Source organism: Lactuca virosa, chromosome 8, assembly GCF_052849685.1.
Source record: "Lactuca virosa cultivar CGN04683 chromosome 8, Lactuca_virosa_CGN04683_v6, whole genome shotgun sequence".
Lineage (NCBI taxonomy): Eukaryota > Viridiplantae > Streptophyta > Magnoliopsida > Asterales > Asteraceae > Lactuca > Lactuca virosa.
The window spans coordinates 56,104,716-56,127,114 of NC_136433.1; the positions used below are offsets into that span (position 1 = coordinate 56,104,716).

General features: G+C 39.9%; 1 protein-coding gene across 2 annotated transcripts; it reads left to right on the forward strand.

Moving 5' to 3' along the window:
* The first annotated feature begins 12,099 nt into the window (after window positions 1-12,099).
* LOC145134374 (tubulin gamma-3 chain-like) lies at window positions 12,100-13,263 on the forward strand. Of its 2 annotated transcripts, XR_013719110.1 has the most exons (7): window positions 12,100-12,170; window positions 12,258-12,311; window positions 12,390-12,494; window positions 12,569-12,643; window positions 12,751-12,781; window positions 12,875-12,999; window positions 13,231-13,263. XR_013719110.1 is itself a non-coding variant. In XM_079069229.1 (5 exons), exons 1-4 carry the CDS (start codon window positions 12,135-12,137, stop codon window positions 12,620-12,622), a joined length of 249 nt encoding a protein of 82 aa, XP_078925355.1. In that variant the 5' UTR covers window positions 12,100-12,134; the 3' UTR covers window positions 12,623-12,643; window positions 12,755-12,783. The 2 variants fall into 2 exon arrangements, 1 of the variants encoding a protein (XP_078925355.1); XM_079069229.1 differs by lacking the exons at window positions 12,875-12,999; window positions 13,231-13,263 and having other exon boundaries at window positions 12,755-12,783.
* Window positions 13,264-22,399: the final 9,136 nt, after the last annotated feature.

Here is a 22,399-nt window from a genome sequence, read left to right on the forward strand (position 1 = left end):
AGGATGTGGAGCATGGGAGGATGAACTTGATCATAGGCAATAGGAGATCGTCACCTGTTACCAAGATTGGAGTTTATAACTTAGTGCTTAGTAGTGGGTTAGGTTTAGATTTGATGTTGCTACTCGTCAGAGATGACACGAAACATCATTTCATTTCATGCTTTATTTAAACAAGGTTTTAGATATTCTTTCAATGATGAGAATGGATCTATTTCTGCTTTTAAAAATGGTGTTTTATTTTGAAGCTTTACCTTGTGATGGTGTGAATGAAACTATGATGGTTGTAGACAATTTAGGTAATAGCGTTCTTCAAATTGATTCGTATAATGGTATAGACAAAGCATGCTTGTGGGATTGTCATCTTGTACATGTCAACAAGAAACGCATCGCCCAACTCCAAAAGGATGGAGTGTTCACTACGAGAAAGCAGGCCTTTAATGACAAGCAATTTATGATACACATTGATTTATGATACGCAAAAATGTGTGACCTAAAAATAATGTCATCTCTTTAGAAATTTTAAGGATTTAGGACGCGCAATTTTTGCGTGCCCTAAAATTAGTGTTAGAGAAAAAAGACGGAGGGCGCTTATTATAAAAGGTGTGTCATCTCAACATGTCGTTTTATAATTTTTAATGAAACACGCTCTTTAATAACAAGCGGGAAAAAGAAAAGTCTAAAAATTAGAAAAGCGCGCTTTCACTTCCCTCTTTACCCTAAGCATTTTTTGACGCATCTTTATTTCTCCCCACAAACATAATCGACGATACTTTTTTCCCCTCCCCAAATCGACCGCCAACTACTCCCCTCGCACTCTGACCAACGCTATGTGCTCTTTCCTGGTCGTCGACCCTCTGCCATCGCCGAACCTCCGCCAACGTCGCACCTTCTGCGACGCCTTCCTCTGCCATTGACCTTACCCCTTCCAAAGCCGATTGTATTCATGCAGTTAAATTCGTTCCTATTCCTCATTGACCTTCATATCTTCATTACTACCCTAATTTTGGATTATGATGACTCTTTGAATCCATATGCATGATTCTACAGGAAAAATCGATGTAGGTTCTCAAGTATGGTTGGAAAACCCATCGATGGTTGAATCATCATAGATACACGGTAGCATTGTGCTCACAGATTCGAAAAGTTATGAACAATGGCGGGTCCTGTGGGTCGTAGATGAACGAACGCGTCGCAATCAATTCGTGGATCTAGAATCACCATTGCAATTGTTTTCGGAGTTCTACTCGGATGCATCTTTGTATTTTTATGCCCTCATGGTCTTTTCTCTGATTTATCTAATCCCACTTCTCATTTTCGGAGTTATCATCTTTCCAAATCGAATCCAAAGGTTCAATTTCCTGAACTCATAGTCACTTATGTTCTATTGTTACACGAAATTACTCCATCTTCAGTATTTATTTTTCTTGCTTCAATAGGTTGCTTAGGAATACAATTTGTTAACCTGAAGATTTGGTTGACTTTGTATGTGCAAAACTAGTCTTTGACTTTTTATCGGATCAAGCGTTTCTCTTGATTTCTGTGAATGGTTTGAATCTATTTAATCTGCTAAATTTTATAAATGGAGAACATCAATAAATTGATTGGCTGGTTTCTAGGAGGGTTTTTTAATTCCTCTTCTCAAATCTGTAGATAATTTTGATGACTCGTTATTCTTCGGCTACCAGTGAAGCTTATGAGTCTGTAACATCCCGAAATTCAGGTACATCTCTTATACCCTTCTTCTTTTCCAAGTTGTCAGGTTTGGCCCCTTAAAGAAAACATTAAGGCAAATGAGTACACTGGGCGTACTGGAGAGTACGCTGCACGTACTCATGCGCTTAATTAGACGCGGACTCGCCTAGGTACGCTGGGCATACCCAGGGTTACGCTGGGCGTAGCGGGCCCAGATGCAAACCCTAATTTGTGGCTTGTACACTATAAAAGGAATGCTAAGGCCTTATCCTCAGCCACTATTTCAGAGAGTGAAACCCTAATAGAGAGCTACCCTTCGTTCCTAGCTTGTGTGTGTGTGTGTTCTAAGCTTCAAAGTGCCATTTCAAGGTGGTGAAAGAGAAGAGGAGGCCATTTTAGGAGCTAGAAGTTGGTGGACAAGAGTAGATCTGAGTTCTACAGAGGTTGGAGCTTCTTTCTGAGGTAAAAAGCTCAAAGCTTTCCTTGTCATTTGTGATTTGTGCTTCTTGGACCAATTGTTAGGGTTTTTGGTCCCAAGGTGGAGACTTTATGAGCAAATGGTATCCATTGGCCTAGATCTGCCATAATTCAGGGTAATATGAGTTGTATGTTCATAAAAATCCAATCTTGGACGTGAATATTGAGCCATGCATGAGATCTAGACTTTATGAGGAAGAAGGAAAGGTGTTAGAGTGATTAGGGACCTTTACAGCCATGCAAAGGCTTAAAGGTCTCGACTTTATGGATTAAGTGATCTTAGAGAAGTCAGATCTAGAGTTTGAGCTTATGTCTTAACCGTTTAAGACCAAAATCCAAGAAAGGCTGAAACTGAGACTTACGCTGGGCGTAAATCTCAGTACGCGCAGCGTAAGGGTCCGAGACCCCGATTCTGGATCGCCGGAGTACGCCCCACGTACAAGAGCTGGTAAGCGCCGCATACTGCCCCTGTTGACTTTCGTTGACTTTTAGGGTTTTGGTCAACATTTGGACTTTTGGGTCAAGGAGGGGTAAAATGGTCTTTTACCCTTCTGTGGGATTGTAGAAAGGGATTTAATCTAGCCTTTGAGAGCCATTATTTATTTGAGGATATTGTGTATGTGATTAGGCGGGGGGCTAGATCAGTATATTCGTGTGCGAGATTATCCGAGTTACCCGAGGTGAGTCTTCTCACTATACATTACCTAGAGTGGTATTTATGCGTAGACCAGAGGGTCTTGTGTGCTATGTGTATGAATGCGATTATGTGCATTGTGATATATGTATGTTATGTGTTGTATAGACCGGACCGGAGGGTCCAACGATATAGACCGGACCGAAGGGTCCAACGATATAGATCGGACCGAAGGGTCTAACGATACAGACCGGACCGAAGGGTCCAACGAGCTATGACCGGACCAGAGGGTCCAACGAGCTACGGGACTGGAGGGTTCTGCTGAGACACATCGACCGGAGGGTCGTACTGTAGCCTTGAGTGGCGTATGTGTTGTATGTGGTATTTTGGGGAACTCACTAAGCATTTATGCTTACCGAGTTGTGTGTTATGTGTTTCAGGTACCAGTGAGGATCGCAGGAAGGCGCCGACATGATCAGTACACACTCATAGAGATTATGTTGAGATTTTGGGAAATGTTTTGTGATGATGACATTGGATACATTATGTTTTGATATTGTTTTATGGTTAAAAGTATGATTTAAAAATGAAAAATTGTTTTGGAAATTTACGTTGTTACAAGTTGGTATCAGAGCCTTGGTTTGAGGGATTCGGATGCACCTTCGGGTGTATTTGAACTCAAACTGAGGATTTGAGAAAGTTTTTCATGAAATAAACAATTTTTCTAAGGAAGTAAAAGAATTTGAGGAAAAACAGAAGGAAGGAGTGTGTACGATCAGCCAGCGCCCGAACGGTGATTTCCCAAAATACCCTTACATTATGTGTTACGAGATATGTTATGATATGTTATGCATGCTAGAGTAGGCTAGGTATTCATATTAGGACTAGAGTGACCTGATTTGTGATGTCGTAGCCTAGGAAGATTTCTGCTGCTATGAGATGCTTGAGAGTGAGTAGGTAGCAGTGAGGAGCTGATGAGAGGTCTACCGAAGGGTAGCCTATGCTAGCGAGATGTAGAGTACTTGTGACCTGGGATCCAAGGAGGAGGACTTGGGGTGAATACCGATGCATTGTGGAAGGTAGTATAGGGCCCGTACTACTGGAAACACCGGATCGGTGAACAGTCCAAGTAAGAATCCTTAGGGTACTAAAGAACAAGTAGGGTTGAGTATCGAGTGCGAGTATACTCGAGCGAATCTCTGATTTCTTTTGTGTTGCATTTCAGAGACATCATGGTTGGGACGCGCCACCACCCAGGAGGCAGTGGTACCAGTGGTACCAGTAATGAGGAGATCCGTAGGTTGATTCACGAGGAGGTGGCTGCGGCCATTCGAGCTGAGATACCAGAGATGTTCGGGTCTATCAAGACCACGCTGATCGAGACTTTTGATGAGTCGTACACTGCTCTTACTGATGTTGCTGTTGTTGCGGCCACCGCAGCCGTCGCTGCTGCCAGGCCGCAGGGGGTGACTCGTTGCTGTACCGAGAGTTCAGCACCACGAAGCCACCAGAGGTTGATGGGACGCAGGACCCGATTGCTGCAATGAGGTGGATTTCTGATACCGAGGGATGCTTCTACACCTGCTCGTGTCCGGAGCACCTGAGGGTTCGGTTTGCGCTGAACCAGCTTCGCTTGGGAGCGAAGGACTGGTGGAAGTTTGTGACGGCAGACTTCACTACGGCAGAGCTTACTGCGGTGACCTGGGAGAGGTTCACCACGATGTTTCGAGATGAGTATGTTCCCCCTGTGGAGAGGGAACGTCTAGCCCAGGAGTTCTTGTCCCTCAAGCAGGGAACTGAGTCTGTGACAGTGATTACGAGGATGTTTCATGAGAGGGCGTTGTTTTGCCCTGAGCACGTGTCGACTGAGCAGGCACGTATGAGCCGGTACTTGAGCATACTGAGGAGGGACATCCGTGAGTTCGTGGCGAACTCGTCATACCGGACATTTGCTGAGCTCCAGGCAAATACCCGGAAGAGAGAGATTGAGCTGGAGACTCAGGTCAGGGAGGAGGCTGAGTCTCAGAGGAGGGACAGTCGACCAGCACAGGCGCAGCCGGCAGCCAAGCGGGCAAGGCTCGCTGACTCGAGATCTGGGGGTCCGAAGGGCCGCACTTGTGGGAAGCGCGACAAGAGCCACGAGGGAGTGTGCAGAGCTGGGGTGTGTTACAAGTGCGGAAAGGAGGGGCATTATGCGAGGGATTGCCCCAAGGGGTTCACGGTTTGCTTTCATTGCAACCAGACCGGCCATCGGAAGGCCGAGTGCCCACAGCTACTGCAAGGGTCAGCGCAGGGATCTGCACCTACTACTCGAGCTACTGAGATCCGGCCAGCGAAGGCCGAGACACCAAAGGCTCGTGGGAGAGCCTTCCAGTTGACAGCGGAGGAGGTCCGCGCAGCGCCCGATGTCGTGGCTGGTATGTATTCTTTCATTTATTTATGCTGAGTTTGAGATATTGTGCTTATATTATGATATGCGTAGGTACTTTTCTTGTGAGTTTTGTACCTGCTTTGGTGTTATTTGACTCGGGTGCGAGTCGGTCTTTTGTGTCGTTAACGTTAAGTCAGCACATCAGTATCCAGCGGGAGGCGTTGAGTTGACCTCTACGAGTTTCCATAGCTGACGAGCGAGCGGTGTATGCTACGGATGTGATTCGGGGATGTGTACTCGAGATCTTCGGTGTTGAGTTTCCGATTGATCTGGTCCCGATTGCGATGGGGGATGTGTGTGTCATAGTGGGCATGGATTGGTTGAGCCGTTTTGGGGCTGTTATAGACTGCGAGCGACAGTTGGTGACGATACGAGACCCTAGTGGGGGATTTCTTACGGTGTACGATGAGGGTACCCGTTCAGGGTCAGCATTCTGTTCGGCTGCTAGAGCGAGGCAGAGTCTACAGCAGGGCTGTAGTGGGTTTGTGGCCTACGTGATGGACACACGAGTAGCAGCGGAGAGGCCTAGTTCTGTTGATGATGTGCCGATAGTGCGTGAGTTCCCGGACGTTTTCCCCGAGGAGTTGCCGGGTGTGCCTCCCGAGAGGCAGGTGGAGTTTCGCATTGATTTGGTTCCGGGAGCGGCGCCTATCGCCAAGACGCCCTATCGCCTTGCGCCACCAGAGATGCAGGGGTTATCCTCGCAGCTTTAGGAGCTGTTGGGGAAAGGATTTATCAGACCGAGTAGCTCACCTTGGGGAGCACCGATCCTTTTTGTCAAGAAAAAGGATGGTTCACACCGGATGTGCATTGATTACCGGGAGTTGAACAAGCCAACGGTCAAGAACCGTTACCCCTTACCGAGGATCGATGATTTGTTCGATCAGTTGCAGGGAGCGTCTTGGTTCTCCAAGATTGATCTGAGGTCGGGATATCATCAGATGAGAGTGTGTGATGAGGATATCCAGAAGACGGCGTTCAGGACTCGTTATGGGCATTACGAGTTCGTGGTGATGCCTTTCGGGCTCACCAATGCACCGGCGGCGTTCATGGATCTCATGAACAGGGTGTGCAGACCGATGTTGGATCGTTCGGTGATCGTGTTCATTGATGATATATTAGTGTATTCGAGATCCAGAGAGCAGCATGAGGAGCATTTGAGGGAGATCCTCGGAGTTCTGAGATCGGAGAGGCTTTACGCCAAATTCTCCAAGTGTGATTTCTGGTTACGAGAGGTCCAGTTCCTGGGACATCTCGTTAACCAGAATGGGATATTGGTCGATCTGGCCAAGATTGAGGCGGTGATGAGTTGGGAGGTGCCGAGATCCCCCACCGAGATCAGGAGTTTTCTGGGGTTGGCCGGCTATTATAGGAGATTTATTAAAGATTTCTCCAAGATTGCTGTTCCTCTCACCAGGTTGACCCGGAAGGGCGTGTCTTTCAGTTGGGGCCCGGAGCAGCAGGCCTCATTCGAGACACTTCGCCAGAGATTATGCGAAGCCCCAGCGTTAGCCCTTCCGGAGGGGATGGAGGATTTGTGGTGTATTGTGACGCGTCGATATCGGGATTGGGTGCGGTGCTGATGCAGAGAGGGCACGTGATAGCATACACATCGAGGCAGCTGAAGCCTCATGAGACGAGGTATCCTACTCACGATCTGGAGTTGGGGTTGTGGTGTTCGCCCTCAAGATCTGGCGTCACTATTTGTATGGGGTTCGGTGTACCATATACACGGACCACAAGAGCTTGAAGTATCTGATGGATCAGCCCAACCTGAACATGCACCAGAGGAGGTGGTTGGATGTGGTAAAGGATTATGAGTGTGAGATCCTGTACCACCCGGGCAAGGCTAACGTTGTAGCCGATGCCTTGAGTCGTAGGGCGGAGAGTGCCCCGATACGAGATGTTTGTATGAGATTAACGGTGATGACTTCGGTGTTGGACACCATTCGGGAGGCACAGGTAGAGGCCATGAGACCGGAGAACCGCAAAAGAGAACGGGTGATCGGGCAGGTATCTGAGTTCATTGCCGATAGCCGAGGGCTTATGACCTTTCAGGGTCGGATTTGGGTGCCATTTGAGGGCGGGGCACGTACCATTTTGATGGAGGAGGCGCACAGATCGAGGTTTTCGATCCATCCCGGGGCCACTAAGATGTATTTGGACCTGAAGAGAGACTATTGGTGGCCCTGTATGAAGAGGGATGTCGCGTGGTTTGTGGAGAGGTGCTTGACCTGTCGCAGGGTTAAGGCCGAGCACCAGCGACCGCAGGGCAAGTTGCAGCCACTTGAGATTCCCCAGTGGAAGTGGGAACAAATTTCCATGGATTTTATCACCAAATTGCCGAGGACTGCGAGAGGTGTCGATACAATTTGGGTGATCGTTGACCGCCTGACGAAGAGCGCTCATTTTCTTGCTATCAGTGAGAGCTCTTCTGCGGAGAGGCTGGCAGAGTTGTATGTGAGAGAGGTGGTATCGCGGCATGGAGTACCGATCTCAATCGTGTAGGACCGAGATGTGCGTTTCACTTCCAGGTTCTGGAAGAAATTCCATGAGGAGTTGGGTACGAGGCTACATTTCAGTACTGCATACCACCCACAGACGGACGGACAGAGTGAGCGGACGATCCAGACACTTGAGGACATGCTCCCAGCATGTGTGTTGGACTTCGGTGGAAGTTGGGACACGTACTTGCCGTTGGCTGAGTTTTCCTATAACAACAGCCACCATTCGAGTATTGGTATGCCTCCCTTCGAGTTGTTGTACGGGAGGAGATGTCAGACTCCCATTTGCTGGGGAGAGGTAGGGCAACGCGTGATAGGCAGCACTGAGATAGTGCTTCAGACGACCGAGCAGATTCAGCAGGTCAGGCAGAGGTTGTTGACAGCCCAGAGTCGCCAGAAGAGTTATGCAGATATGCGACAATCCGAGCTTGAGTTTCAGGTGGGAGACTTCGTACTCCTGAAGGTATCTCCATGGAAAGGAGTGATCCGATTCAGGAAGAGGGGCAAGTTGGGGCCCCGGTACATTGGTCCGTTCAGGGTGACCGCGAGGGTGGGCAAGGTAGCCTATCGTCTGGAGCTACCTGCGGAGTTGAGCTAGATTCATGATACCTTCCACGTGTCTCAGTTGAGGAAGTGTATTGCCGACGAGACGGCAGTGGTACCGCTAGAGGACATTCAGGTGGATGCGAGCCTGAATTATGTTGAGAGGCCAATCGCGATTGTGGATCGAAAGATCAAGGTTCTGAGGAACAAGGAGGTGTCCCTGGTTCAGGTCCAGTGGCAACATCAGAGAGGGTCCGAGCTGACTTGGGAGCCGGAGTCGTAGATGCGGGAGCAGCATCCAAAGTTGTTTACGACGTGAGACTTCGAGGGCGAAGTTTGGTTCTAGTGGGGGAGAACTGTAACATCCCGAAATTCAGGTACATCTCTTATACCCTTCTTCTTTTCCAAGTTGTCAAGTTTGGCCCCTTAAAGAAAACATTAAGGCAAATGAGTACGCTGGGCGTACTGGAGAGTACGTTGCGCGTACTCATGCGCTTCATTGGACGCGGACTCGCCTAGGTACGTTGGGCGTACCCAGGGTTACGCTGGGCGTAGCGGGCCCAGATGCAAACCCTAATTTGTGGCTTGTGCACTATAAAAGGAATGCTAAGGCCTTATCCTCAGCCACCATTTCAAAGAGTGAAACCCTAATAGAGAGCTACCCTTCGTTCCTAGCTTGTGTGTGTGTGTTCTAAGCTTCAAAGTGCCATTTCAAGGTGGTGAAAGAGAAGAGGAGGCCATTTTAGGAGCTAGAAGTTGGTGGACAAGAGTAGATCTGAGTTCTACAGAGGTTGGAGCTTCTTTCTGAGGTAAAAAGCTCAAAGCTTTCCTTGTCATTTGTGATTTGTGCTTCTTGGACCAATTGTTAGGGTTTTTGGTCCCAAGGTGGAGACTTTATGAACAAATGGTCTCCATTGGCCTAGATCTGCCATATTTCAGGGTAATATGAGTTGTATGTTCATAAAAATCCAATCTTGGACGTGAATATTGAGCCATGCATGAGATCTAGACTTTATGAGGAAGAAGGAAAGGTGTTAGAGTGATTAGGGACCTTTACAGCCATGCAAAGGCTTAAAGGTCTCGACTTTATGGATTAAGTGATATTAGAGAAGTCAGATCTAGAGTTTGAGCTTATGTCTTAACCGTTTAAGACCAAAATCCAAGAAAGGCTGAAACTGAGACTTACGCTGGGAGTAAATCTCAGTACCCGCAGCGTAAGGGTCCGAGATCCCGATTCTGGATCGCCGGAGTACGCCCCGCGTACAAGAGCTGGTACGCGCCGCGTACTGCTCCTGTTGACTTTCGTTGACTTTTAGGGTTTTGGTCAACATTTGAACTTTTGGGTCAAGGAGGGGTAAAATGGTCTTTTACCCTTCTGTGGGATTGTAGAAAGGGATTTAATCTAGCCTTTGAGAGCCATTATTTATTTGAGGATATTGTGTATGTGATTAGGCGGGGGGCTAGATCAGTATATTCGTATGCGAGATTATCCGAGTTACCCGAGGTGAGTCTTCTCACTATACATTACCTAGAGTGGTATCTATGCGTAGACCGGAGGGTCTTGTGTGCTATGTGTATGTATGAGATTATGTGCATTGTGATATATGTATGTTATGTGTTGTATAGACCGGACCGGAGGGTCCAACGATATAGACCGGACCGAAGGGTCCAACGATATAGACCGGACCGAAGGGTCCAACGATACAGACCGGACCGAAGGGTCCAACGAGCTATGACCGGACCAGAGGGTCCAACGAGCTACGGGACTGGAGGGTTCCGCTGAGACACATCGACCGGAGGGTCGTACTGTAGCCTTGAGTGGCGTATGTGTTGTATGTTGTGTTTTGGGGAACTCACTAAGCATTTATGTTTACCATGTTGTGTGTTATGTGTTTCAGGTACTAGTGAGGATCGCGGGAAGGCGCCGGCATGATCAGTACACACTCATAGAGATTATGTTGGGATTCTGGGAAATGTTTTGTGATGATGACATTGGATACATTATGTTTTGATATTGTTTTATGGTTAAAAGTATGATTTAAAAATGAAAAATTATTTTGGAAATTTACGTTGTTACAGAGTCTTTTTCCACATATTTGTCACAACAATTTCTCCTACGGATGACCTGCACCTTCCAAAAATTTTAAAGGATCTTACTCTTCCAAGAATCTCATAGCTCATGGAGACGCAATTTTACTGTAAGACACTAAGGGGCTATTTGGCAGGATCTGAATTTATAAGAGCTGAATTTTTAAGAGGTCTGAATTTCTAAGAGGTTCTGAATTTTTAAGATCTGAATTTTCAAATGTTGTTTGGTTGGAACCTCTGAATTGCAGTGCTAAATTATAAAAATAACCATTTTACCCTTCTATGTTATTTTTGCTAAATTTAACGTTTTTTATAAAATAACCGAATCAACTTCTTGAATAATTATAAAAAATTTACAAACACCATATAAAATCCAGAACATAAATCCAAATCAAACATAACACTATCATTTCTTGATTATACCAAACGCTCATGCTTTCATTGATTTGTGAAATCTTTTAGAACCATCTCCATCCATAACAAATCTAATGCTAATGAACTCCTTAAGCTTGTGGGTATGAAATATCCTCCACTAATAGACACCACCTGTTCAATATATAACATTGTACTTTCATTTAGTGAATCAATAACATGCTAATATTCATATTTCATCAAGCAAAACAAAAAAGCATATGATTTCATTAGCAAAATATTAACATATTTTAGGAAAAAAAAAAGCAAAGCATATGATTTCATCAACAACATTATCAAATTTCAAAGATCAACATATGTCAACAACATTTCAGCACATAACAACAAGATCCGCAACAGATTTCAGCAAATGAAGAAAATCAACAACTTATATTAACAACTAGGAACACATTATCAATAAAAAAGAACAAATCAGCAACTAGTAACACATTCTCAGCAATATATTTCACCAAATAAACACAAAATCAGAAAATCACCCCATATATTTCAGAAATCAACACATTATCATAAATCAAAACTGAACCAAAACTAACCTCAAAGTAATGATTCTCTGATATTCGAATTACAGGGGAAACACACTAGATTTTTAAGCATTAAACTCGAATTACATAACAAGAGAAAAAGAAAATGTTACCTGCAGAAGATACCGGGGGTGAAGGCGGCACAGGTGAAGCAACCGGAGGCGGATGCGAAGTCGGCGGTGACGTTGCCGACCGAATAGATGCAGACAGAATCAGAGGAGGAGGAGAAAGTGGTGGAAGAGAACCGGCGTCGATGAGTGAGCTGAAGGGCTTGGCTGCCGGAGACGATGTCGGAGACGACGTTGATGTCGGAGGCGGTGTTGTAGATCGGAGGAAGTGGACGATTATTGGAGATCGGTGAGGGAGAAGAAGCGGGTGAGAAGGAGGAGAAGGGGGCGAGAAAGAGAGAACGTGTTTTGGGGTTAAGAGCATAGCGCGTCTTTTATTTTTTCAGATGGAGTTTCAAATCTGATTCGGTAAGTGTTAAAATTCAGATTTAGACCAAAACTTAAGAGTTAAACAAACGGTCTGAATCTTAAAGATTCAGAGCTACCCCTTATTAAGAGATATTAAGATGCAAACAAACAGGCCCTAAGACTAAACACACATTTTTTTTCCTAAAAAGATTCAGATGGTTATGTGTTTGTTTGCTACTATCTTTTGTATGGTCGAAATGATCATCAACGGTGACTTCAAGGTACAACTCATTACAACTTGTTTTTTTCTCTCTCAAACAAAACACACACTGCCGGCTTAGTCTATAGTCAATTATTCTTGCTTCTTTGGTCCCAACACCAAGATGCCACTTTCTTATGACAGGGTATACACCACTCACAGTGGAACGCCAGGTATATAAGAATAAGATTTTCAAATATTTGTTATAATTATTCTTATTGTTATTATCCAGGTGAACTTTAAATTCTTGTTATCGGTAGGCTAATATGATTCGAAAAACCACGGTATTGGATGTGATGAGAAGACTTCTTCAGGCAAGAAAATGTTAGAAGTTGTTTTAGTGAAGCTTTGATTGTCATACTCATGGGTGCAAAAAATTTTATGTTTTGCAGACAAAGAATATCATGGTTTCATCACATGCTAGGACAAAAGAAGCCAGTCAGGCAAAATATATCTCCATACTGAACATCATTCAGGGAGAAGTTGACCCTACTCTGGTCAGTCAAGTCAACATACATTTTGCAATCTGAAAACTTCCATGGATGATATTGTAAGATGCTTTTATTATTAGGTTCATGATAGTTTGCAACGAATAGGCGAAAGAAAGCTTGTTAATTTCATTTAATGGGGTCCTGCTAGCATTTAGGTATGTAATGTTTCCTACTAAGGTATTACAATTTACAACCAAATATTCTTTTTAAATTCTGATATTGATTTCGTTTTTTGCCTTATGGGACATGTTGCTCTTTCAAGAAAGTCTCCATATGTTCAAACTGCCCACAGGGTAAGATTTGTATAAATTGTTGTGGGATTTATTTATTTATGAAAAGTAAAGTGACGGGTTTATGGATATAAGAATTTTATTTATTTATTTTAGGTGAGGCCTGATGTTAGCAAGGTACACGGGAATTCGGCATCTGTTCTCTAAATGTTTGAGTCCGTATTCTCTTAAGAAAGCGACATGCCTTTCTTGACAAATACAGGGGCTTCCATTTATTTGATGTAAGTTATTCTACTCTTATACTTATTTTTTATTCAAGAAATACCTACATACTTCCATTTAATTGTTTGTTATAGCATCTTACTTTTTAAAAATACAATGTTGTAATAGGAACTATAATAAACAAATAAATGAAAGTATGTTGGTATTTCTTGTATTTTAACCTAACCACTAACCTAACCTTTTTTGTATACTTATTGCAATCACATGGGTATTATTCATCATTCATCCAGGACAATGATCTTTCTATGTGATGAGGAATTTTGGTAAGTTCGATAATTTTATTGTAAAGTCTTATATTTACTTAAACATCATTATGTTTTACTGTTGAACTATTCAAACTTCATTCTGTATTATTTATAGAAAACCAGAAAGTAGTTTTAATTAACTTATAAAGCTGTCCTATATTTACTTAAACTTCATCATAAGTTTACTGTTGAACTATTTACAAAGTAATTTTTTATAATTAAAAGAAGAGAATTCAAATATCCTTCTATTTTCCATTTTCATACTAATCTTCCTATCCTATTTATTAAATGAAAACAAGTGTTAAAATAAAAAAAATGATTAAAAAAAGGAATTAATGGGGTCCACATGTTATGTTTCATATAAATAAGGTTACAAATTTTTATATGCTAATTAATCTGGTTAAATTAAATTAAATCTATTAATTGATAACAAAATGTATTCGAATATATATTTTGTATAGATTGTGTGGCGGGTTGTTGGATTAACCGCTTAAGTGTAACTATGCAAGTTGAACGAGGAAATAATAATGGACGACGTGGCTATGTGGTAATTTAGTAATTAAATCTTATGTAAAATCTTTTTAATACAACTTCATGATTTTAAATAAATTACATTTATATTCCAAAAGTATAATTTTTACACTTATTGGACAGACTACAACCTTTCACATTAGTATGTTTAAGGTAACATGTTTCAATATCTTTTTTTTGTGTGGGTGTATTCGTAATGACCCATTCTTTGATTCCTTGTTTTTTTTCAGAAAAATCTAGCTTCTTGGATGTCAAATTTCTGGAAGATAATTGTGCAATATCATGGAAGAACTGGTCATGTGATTTAGATTATATGAGAAGTAGGAAGTGTGAAAAGTCAGACTTCTCTTTTGAAGGTGGTCATATGCAAAAAAGGAGGTCTATTTTCAACTGATACTTTTTATCTATCAAAGTTTTCCCTTTTTGTACTATCGACAATGTGAAAAAAGCGACAATTTCTAAATTTATCCATGTTTGTTATCATCTATGTGTTTATAGCTATAGCTAATCATTCATGGCTTTGGTTGGTGTCTTGCAACATGTTCTTATAATGGGCAAACCAGAATATAGATCTAGTGTTCATGTCATTACTTGCCATCCACGTCCGGTGGACAGCAGCCCAGTACACCATGTGGCAAACCAATGATATGGAGGATTTTTTTTTGACATGATACCTGAAACAAGAAGGTGGCCCTTAATAGAAATCTAGTATTAGGTTATATAATTAGGGAAAACCTCTTACTAACAATGTACAATCAGATCCCCTTAATATCAATGTATTACAATTATTTGACATGATGTTATTGGATGAAATTGATTGTTTTGGTATATATTTGTTTCTATATTTTTGTATTATGCGTAAATAAGTATCGTAAAGGCACGTCGTATATGCATATCGTAAATGGTTGTTGAAGTTTATGACACGCAGATACGTGCCATCTTCATTTATGACAGGGGCTTTAATGATACGTAATGCGTGTCCTAACCGCGCGTCGTAAGGTTACGACACGCAAATGCGTGTCGTCTTACTTTAGACAAGGCCTTCCTTGACATGCAATGCGTGTCGTAAACGCACATCTTAAATGCGTGTCGTAAGTTTACGACACGCAAAAGCTTGTCGTCTTCCTTTATGACAGGGCCTTCCTTGACACGCATTTGCGTGTCATCTGTACCCTTTTATGAAACACAATGCGTGTCATTAAAGGGTTTTTTCTAGTAGTGGTTGGAATCATTTGACTTAAGGTCAGATGATACGTGCGAGTCTTGTTACTTGGAAAGATGTCAAAATAACCTTTCACTGATTCTTGTGAAAGAGGTGAGGGATTGTTGGATCTCATACACACAGATGTGTGTGGGTCCTTCAGATCCACCACAAGAGATGTAAATTGATTCTATGTGACTTTTACAATGATTATAGAAAATATGACTATATCTACTTAATCAAGCATAAGTCAGAAACCTTTGAAAAGTTCAAAGAGTTCAAACAAGAAGTCGAGAATCAACTGGGCAGGAAGATAAATATGCTTAGATCCGATAAAGGCGGTGAGTTTCTTAGTATCGAGTTCCACGTCTACCTCAAGGAATGTGGAATAGTTTCACAATTGACACCTTCTAGGACACCAAAACTTAATGGTGTGGCTGAGAGGCGTAATCGAACATTGTTAGACATAGTTCGTTCCATGATGAGTCGAGCTTCACTTCCAATCTATTTCTGGGGGTATGCCTTAGAGACTGCCACCCATATTCTTAATCTTGTCCCAACAAAGAAGGTTGCCAAAACACCTCACGAGATATGGACAAAGAAGGTTCCCTCGTTGACATAGATCAAGGTTTGCGGTTGTGAAGCTTTCGTTTGATGAGAGACTCATGAAAAGCTTAAACCTCGAAGTGAGAGATGTATTTTCATCGGTTACCCACAAAGGTCCTTTGGATATTTTTTCTACAGACCTAATGACAACGTGGTCTGTGTAGCATGAATGGGAGACTTTCGAGAGAGAGATAAATCATATGCAAAGAAGACAGTGGGAGTACAAATGATCTTGAAGTACAAATGATCTTGAAGAAATTCAAGAGTCAAACGATGAAGGAACCTCTATAATGCTAGTGCTCAACCCGAGGAAGAAATTCCAATTGAACCAATTGACGAGTCGTTACCTCTTAGGCGTTCTAGTAGGGTTAGCGTTCCGCCTTTGTTGTATGGTTTTCATATAATGACTGAAGGTGATTCGTTTATCAACGATAGTATGCTGGTAAATTTGGATGAGACTTCTAACTACAAGGAAGCCATGGCGGGCCCTGAGTCTGCCAAGTGGAAAGAGGCAACGGACAACGAGATCAAGTCCATGTATGCCAACTAATTTTGGAATTTTGTTGACAATATACCAGGTCGTAAGACAGTTGGGTGCAAATGGATCTTCAAGAAGAAGACCAACATGGATGGAAAGGTACACACTTTCAAATCTCGACTGTTTGCGAAGGGATTTACTCAAACCCCAGGGATTGACTATGATGAGACCTTCTCACCAGTAGTTAAGATTAAATCTATTAAGGTAATGCTAGCCATAACTGTATTTCATGATTATAAAATTTGGCAAATGGATGTCAAAACCGCCTTCCTTAATGAGAAGTTGGCTAAGGATGTTTACATGAGTCGGTCAGAGGGTTTTGTAGATGAAAAGTATCCCAATAGAGTGTGTAAGATATTGAAACAAGCTTCTCGTAGATGGAATCTTTACTTTGACCAGAAAGTAAAAGAGTTTGGTTTCTCTGGAAGTGAAGATGAATCTTGTGTATATGTCAAAGCTAGTAGGAGTATAGTAAACTTCTTGGTATTTTATGTCGATGACATACTTCTTATAGGAAATGACATTCCAACTTTGCAAGAAGTTAAGTCTTGGCTTGGAAAATGTTCCGCTGTAAAGGACCTGGGAGCGGCTACTTATATTCTTGGGATAAGGATTTTGAGAGACAAGAGTGAAAGAGTAATTGGACTTAGTTAAAGTACATATTTGGATAAGTTGCTAAAGCGTTTTAGCATGGAGAATTCCAAGAAATGAGAGTTGCCTATACAGAGTAATACCAAACTGAGTAAGACTCAGTGTCCGAGTACTGATGCAGAGATAGCAGAAATGAGTCGAGTTTCTTATGCTTCTGCCATTGGATCGATCATGTATGCTATGATATGTATTCGCCCTGACATGGCTTTTGCTTTAAGCATGGTTAGTCGATATCAGGGAAACTCGGGTAAAGCTCATTGGATAGCAGTAAAGAACATTCTCAAGTACCTGCGAAGAACTAAGGATTGGGTCCTTGTGCTTGGTGGCAGTGATAACTTGAGAGTTACTGGGTATAGTGACGCCAGCTTTCAGATAGACAGAGACAATTTCCGTTCTCAATCTGGTTGGGTGTTTACCCTTAATGGAGGAGCGGTAACTTGGAAAAGTCCCAAACAGGAAACGGTGGCTGATTCTACCTGTGAATCAGAGTACATTGCAGCAAGCGAAGCATCGAAGGAGGCTATATGGTTGAAGAACTTCATCGAAGACCTTGGGGTTGTGCCAGCCATAAAGGAGCCAATGGAAATTTACTGTGAAAATAAAGGAGCGGTTTCCTTGACAAAGGAACCAATAGATCATGGCAGATCAAGACATATTGAAAGAAAATAGCATTTTTATCAGACATAGGGTAGAAGAATGACACCTCGTCGTAAAGTGGGTATCATCAGAAGAGAATCCTGCAGATCCCCTCACAAAGGTTCTGAGTAGGGTCAAAGTGTCAAACACGTTCAACATGCTAGGAGCATTGGTCTGAAGGATGATATTAGTTTTAGTGGTTAGATAGGTATTTAGAAACTTGTAACAAAGTAAATGTAATTGACTTTTGATGATTAAATAATGAAGATTTATTTATGACTATTGTTTACTATCTTTTGTCAATTGTTTATTATTGTGTTTCATTTTGCATGTTTTACTTCCTGAATAATTAGATTATTCAGACATCTAAAGTCAATCATACTTTTGGAAGTAAGTAGTGAATTAAGACTGTCATGAATCAGATTGTAGATTGTATAAAGGTTTAGACATATCAATGGCTTGTTGCAGTATTCATGAGTACTTTTGAAATGGAGAATTTAAGTATTGGATAAACCCACGCTCAGAGAATTACTTCATGGAATTTATCACGAGTAATTCCGAGACGATAATATCTTATAATATTTAAATGGAGATATATGAGTTGTTGTTTACAAGTTGGTTGTGCATTGTTGGTATGTAAACGCATCAATAACTTGATGTTATAAAACATATTGTTGTATATGATTTGATGAGTAAATAGTGAAAGCATATAAGTCATAGTTTATCTGTTCTTTTTGCCCTAATGGGAAAAACAATATATTAGGCCTCTCGATGATTTGGTGTTGACTTATAGTGTCGGGCCCGACCATGACTAAATTGATGTGTTCGATTAGTAGTTCTTTGTCATTACAAATCGGAAATCGGGAAAAAAAGTTTTGGACAATGAGATTGATTCAGTTCCATGTCGTTTGTCCACATGATATCTTGCAGAACGGAGGATTATATGATCACTTATCTGAGGACACGTTACTGACTAGGTCAGAGTTCGACCGCGACTTTGAGAGCTACAATTTGCTAATCCGTTTTTGAAGTTATATTGGCAACTATAGTTATTAGACTTATCCAAGTGGGAGACTGTTGGATTAGGTGTCTATGACTATAACTATAATTGGTATATACTTGAATTGATAGTAGCACAATCCTTTTGGGTTGCCTTCAAAACTAGCAACTAGACATGATGACTTTTGGAGAGAGAGGTTAAATTTTTTATTTGATTAATAAATGGAAATAAATGATCTGTTAATATATTATAAGAATTACATATTAATTAGAAATAATAATATTTAATTAATATTTAATCAGAAATTAAATAAAATTAATTTTGGATTAAAAGAATTAATTAAAAGTGCAGGGGCTAAAGTGTAATTGTTCAATAGCTAAGCAAGAGGTTACATAACCTTCCTAGGAAGGCTTGGTCGGTTTTATATGGATTATCTAGGGTTTCTAGATTATCCCATGTGGATAATTAAGGAGATGGAATTAATATTATATTCATATTAGAGTTATCCAGGGCATCCTTGTTGCACTATAAATAGACTTGTATCCCTAAGGAATTTCGGCCATCTGAAACCCTATAAGAATAGCCGAAATTCCTAGATCTCCATATACTCTCTCCTCTCTCATCCTCTTGCTTGTTTGGGTGTGATCTACTAGAGGCGTGACACTTGTAACGCTTGCTCTCAAGGTTTCAAGAAGACTAGGATTTTATTGTTATTTCTATATAACAATTAAGGTATGTATTCTAACCCTAGTTATATGATTTTCGAAATTATTATATGCCTCCTAGTATTTTCCATTTGATGTTCAAAAGTTATATGTTAAATTAGAGAAACATAGATCAAGAATTAGGGTTGTATACACACATAGTTTTTTTTTTGTTATGCTTAAAACCCATCAGAAATGACTGTAGAATTTTATATTTTTTCGAAACCCAACACGATTTGTGTGACATGTTTCTCATTTTTATTTTACTTAGTTTAGTGAAACTATAGTTTGGTATTGTAATAGATTTTCTGTTTCAATTCCATTTAAGTACCTCTCAATCTTAAATTCTAATTTTGTTTTTTTCTTAAGTCATTATCATTGGGATTTTACAGATTACAAGATGGCTATAAATAATCTTGGACCAAAATTGTCTACTAAACCCAAACATGAAGATCTTGATAAACCTGAAAAAGAATTAAGTTCATGATCAGACTTTAGGAGAGGGAATGTGATTATGTTTCTGTAATAGTAGGTTTCTGATTTGGATTGCCTCAATGTTTCTTACTGAAATATTTTTTTGCATTTTTTTCTGAGTTAATTGCAAGATATAAACTAAGTATGTTGCTATTTTTTAAGTTAAATGCAAGAAATGGTCAAATTGTGTTACTTAAAAGGTTATCCCCATATATTAGTTGTTTTGTGAAAGTTTGGCATAGATTCTACTACATACACATGTTGATACAAATGTCAAGGGTATCCAAATGAAAGTAATCAACAATTACTATTTATCTTGATTCATGAATCTGGTTATGTGTATTGTATGTTTATAGATTCCATATAAAATTAATCCCATGATACTTCCAAGTAGAATGCCATAACAAATTTTTGACTTTAGCGTTTTTTGGAACTTATTGGTTTTTAGAAGCAACCACACGTGTTTAACTTTTATTATTTTGTTGAAATTAATTTTTTTTCATATATTGTGATGTTTATGTGGAACTTATTGGAAATATGGTATAGTACTTATCTGATTTTTAAAAATTTAAAATTTAAAAAAAATTAAAAATAATTACAGTATTCATCTGTAGATAACATGGCATATATGTTGACACATCATCATGCCAACTACACCTGATTAACTTGGAAACTAGCTTTACGAGGGGAGGAGTAGAACATATGAGTATAGTACTTATAACAACCTACTACTTGAAGTGATCTACAAAAGTATAGCAATTTACTTATTTATCTATAATTGCAAAGTACTATCATTTTGCTAACATAAAATGCCAATATATTTATATTTTTTTAACCCCAAAGCAAAGTACTTATATCATTTGTTATAATCTATATAATCTACTTCATATAACAGGTAAAATTTTAGTTATGTATACTCTTTTAATTTGTTCACATTCAATCAATAGATTCTAAACACACATTGAAACAAATGCAAACCATAATTTTGTACATATATTATAGACATAACGGAAAATCATATTTTTATATATGTTGTGTTGTTTGAAATATGATATTTTTCAAAAGAGAACTATTTATTGTTGCCGCTTATATAACTATATGTGTCCGTTGCTTAATGAAAATAATATTTTTTTAATGTGTTACATGTAATTTTCGATATGACATGTTTTCTCAAATAACTATTTGCCAAAAAAATATATTTTTTCTTAAAAACTAATTTCTAAAAGGAAACATGTTAAATATGACACTATGTTTTAACATTACACAATTGCAAAAATTATCTTAGTCTCCACGTTTATAAAAATCTAACTAAAGTCAAGAAGCTTCCCTAAGTAATTTGGTTTTACGATGTTTGGTTATTGAATTAGATTTTTGGAAAGAATTTACTGATTCGAAAGAAAAGGACTAGTCAAACAAAAAACAAATATGGACCAATCATTTGATGGAAATTTCTCTAATTATATAAAAATTAATCAATTAATCAATTTCTAAAAATAATCTCTAAAAAGTTATATGAGTTAGGTCAATGTTATGAACTATCATTGTTGGATTTTATATCAATTATAGCCTTATACTTCCATTTTTTTTTCATACAATGAAATTATGTTGTTTTTCCTTTCGTTTAATTCCAAAAAAAAAACTTAAATGAAAATGAAAAATGACAGATAATTCAACTAAAAAGACAACTTATGTGACGAGAAAGATCGTTCAACTAATAAAACAAAAAATTTTGTCTTCAAAGAGGTCCTTTAACGATTATAGATATTCATGCATTTTCTTTTATTTTTTAGACGTTTCAATATAACCAATAACGCGAACTCTCTTTATGTTACTTTATATATATATTTTATTGTGTCGGCTTTTTATAACTTTATATGTACTTTTTTATACGTTCTCCCACGTTTTACGTGGGTCATAATCTAGTTTAATAAATAAGAAAACCCATAAAATGACATGTGTAAAAAAAATTAATTCAAAATAATCACAAAATGATATTTATCAAATTAAATAAGAGTGTGAAATATGTCAAAAAATCATTTATTAGACGATGCGGTATGGGCACCAAAACGCCGTTATGGCTGACGTGGAGTGGTCTCAAAGACGTCATAACGAGATGAACACCGCCCCTCCCCTCAGTGCATCTCATTGCCGTCTTGACCGGATGAAACGAGCTAATTTCCACCATTTCGACCAATTGAACAGTTTGAAAACGGTCAAATTAATAAAAAATAATAACTTAAAAAAATAATTATTTTTTACCTATAAATATATACTATCTATTTACAATTTTTTCCTCTGTTTCTCTCTACAATTTCAATTATCTTCAAAAAAAAATTATGGATCATTTCGACTTGTCTGATGATGACGGTGACGATATATTCTTCAATATGATGTATCATTATTACACCAACAAGATGCTACAACCAGACCCAACCCCGCTACTAACAAGACGCATTGTTAAGTAGAAATCACGAGGAAGGACACAGACGTCTATATCGCGATTACTTTGCGGATAATTGTGTATACGGGTCGAAGGACATCAAAAGAAGGTTTCGTTTGAGTAGGAATGTGTTCCTACGGATCGTCAATGCCTTGGAAAGTCGGTATCATTTCTTTAATCTTAAATACAAATGTACTACATGTTTCTTTAATTATAATACAAATGTAGTATGTTTTTAAACCATAGTTAATATATGTTTAGGTATACATTTTTTCAACTGAGACATGATGCTAGAGGTAGGCGAGGATTTACAACGTTGCATAAAATTGTTGCGGCCATTCGTTTGATGGTTATGGGGGAGTCACCCGACACC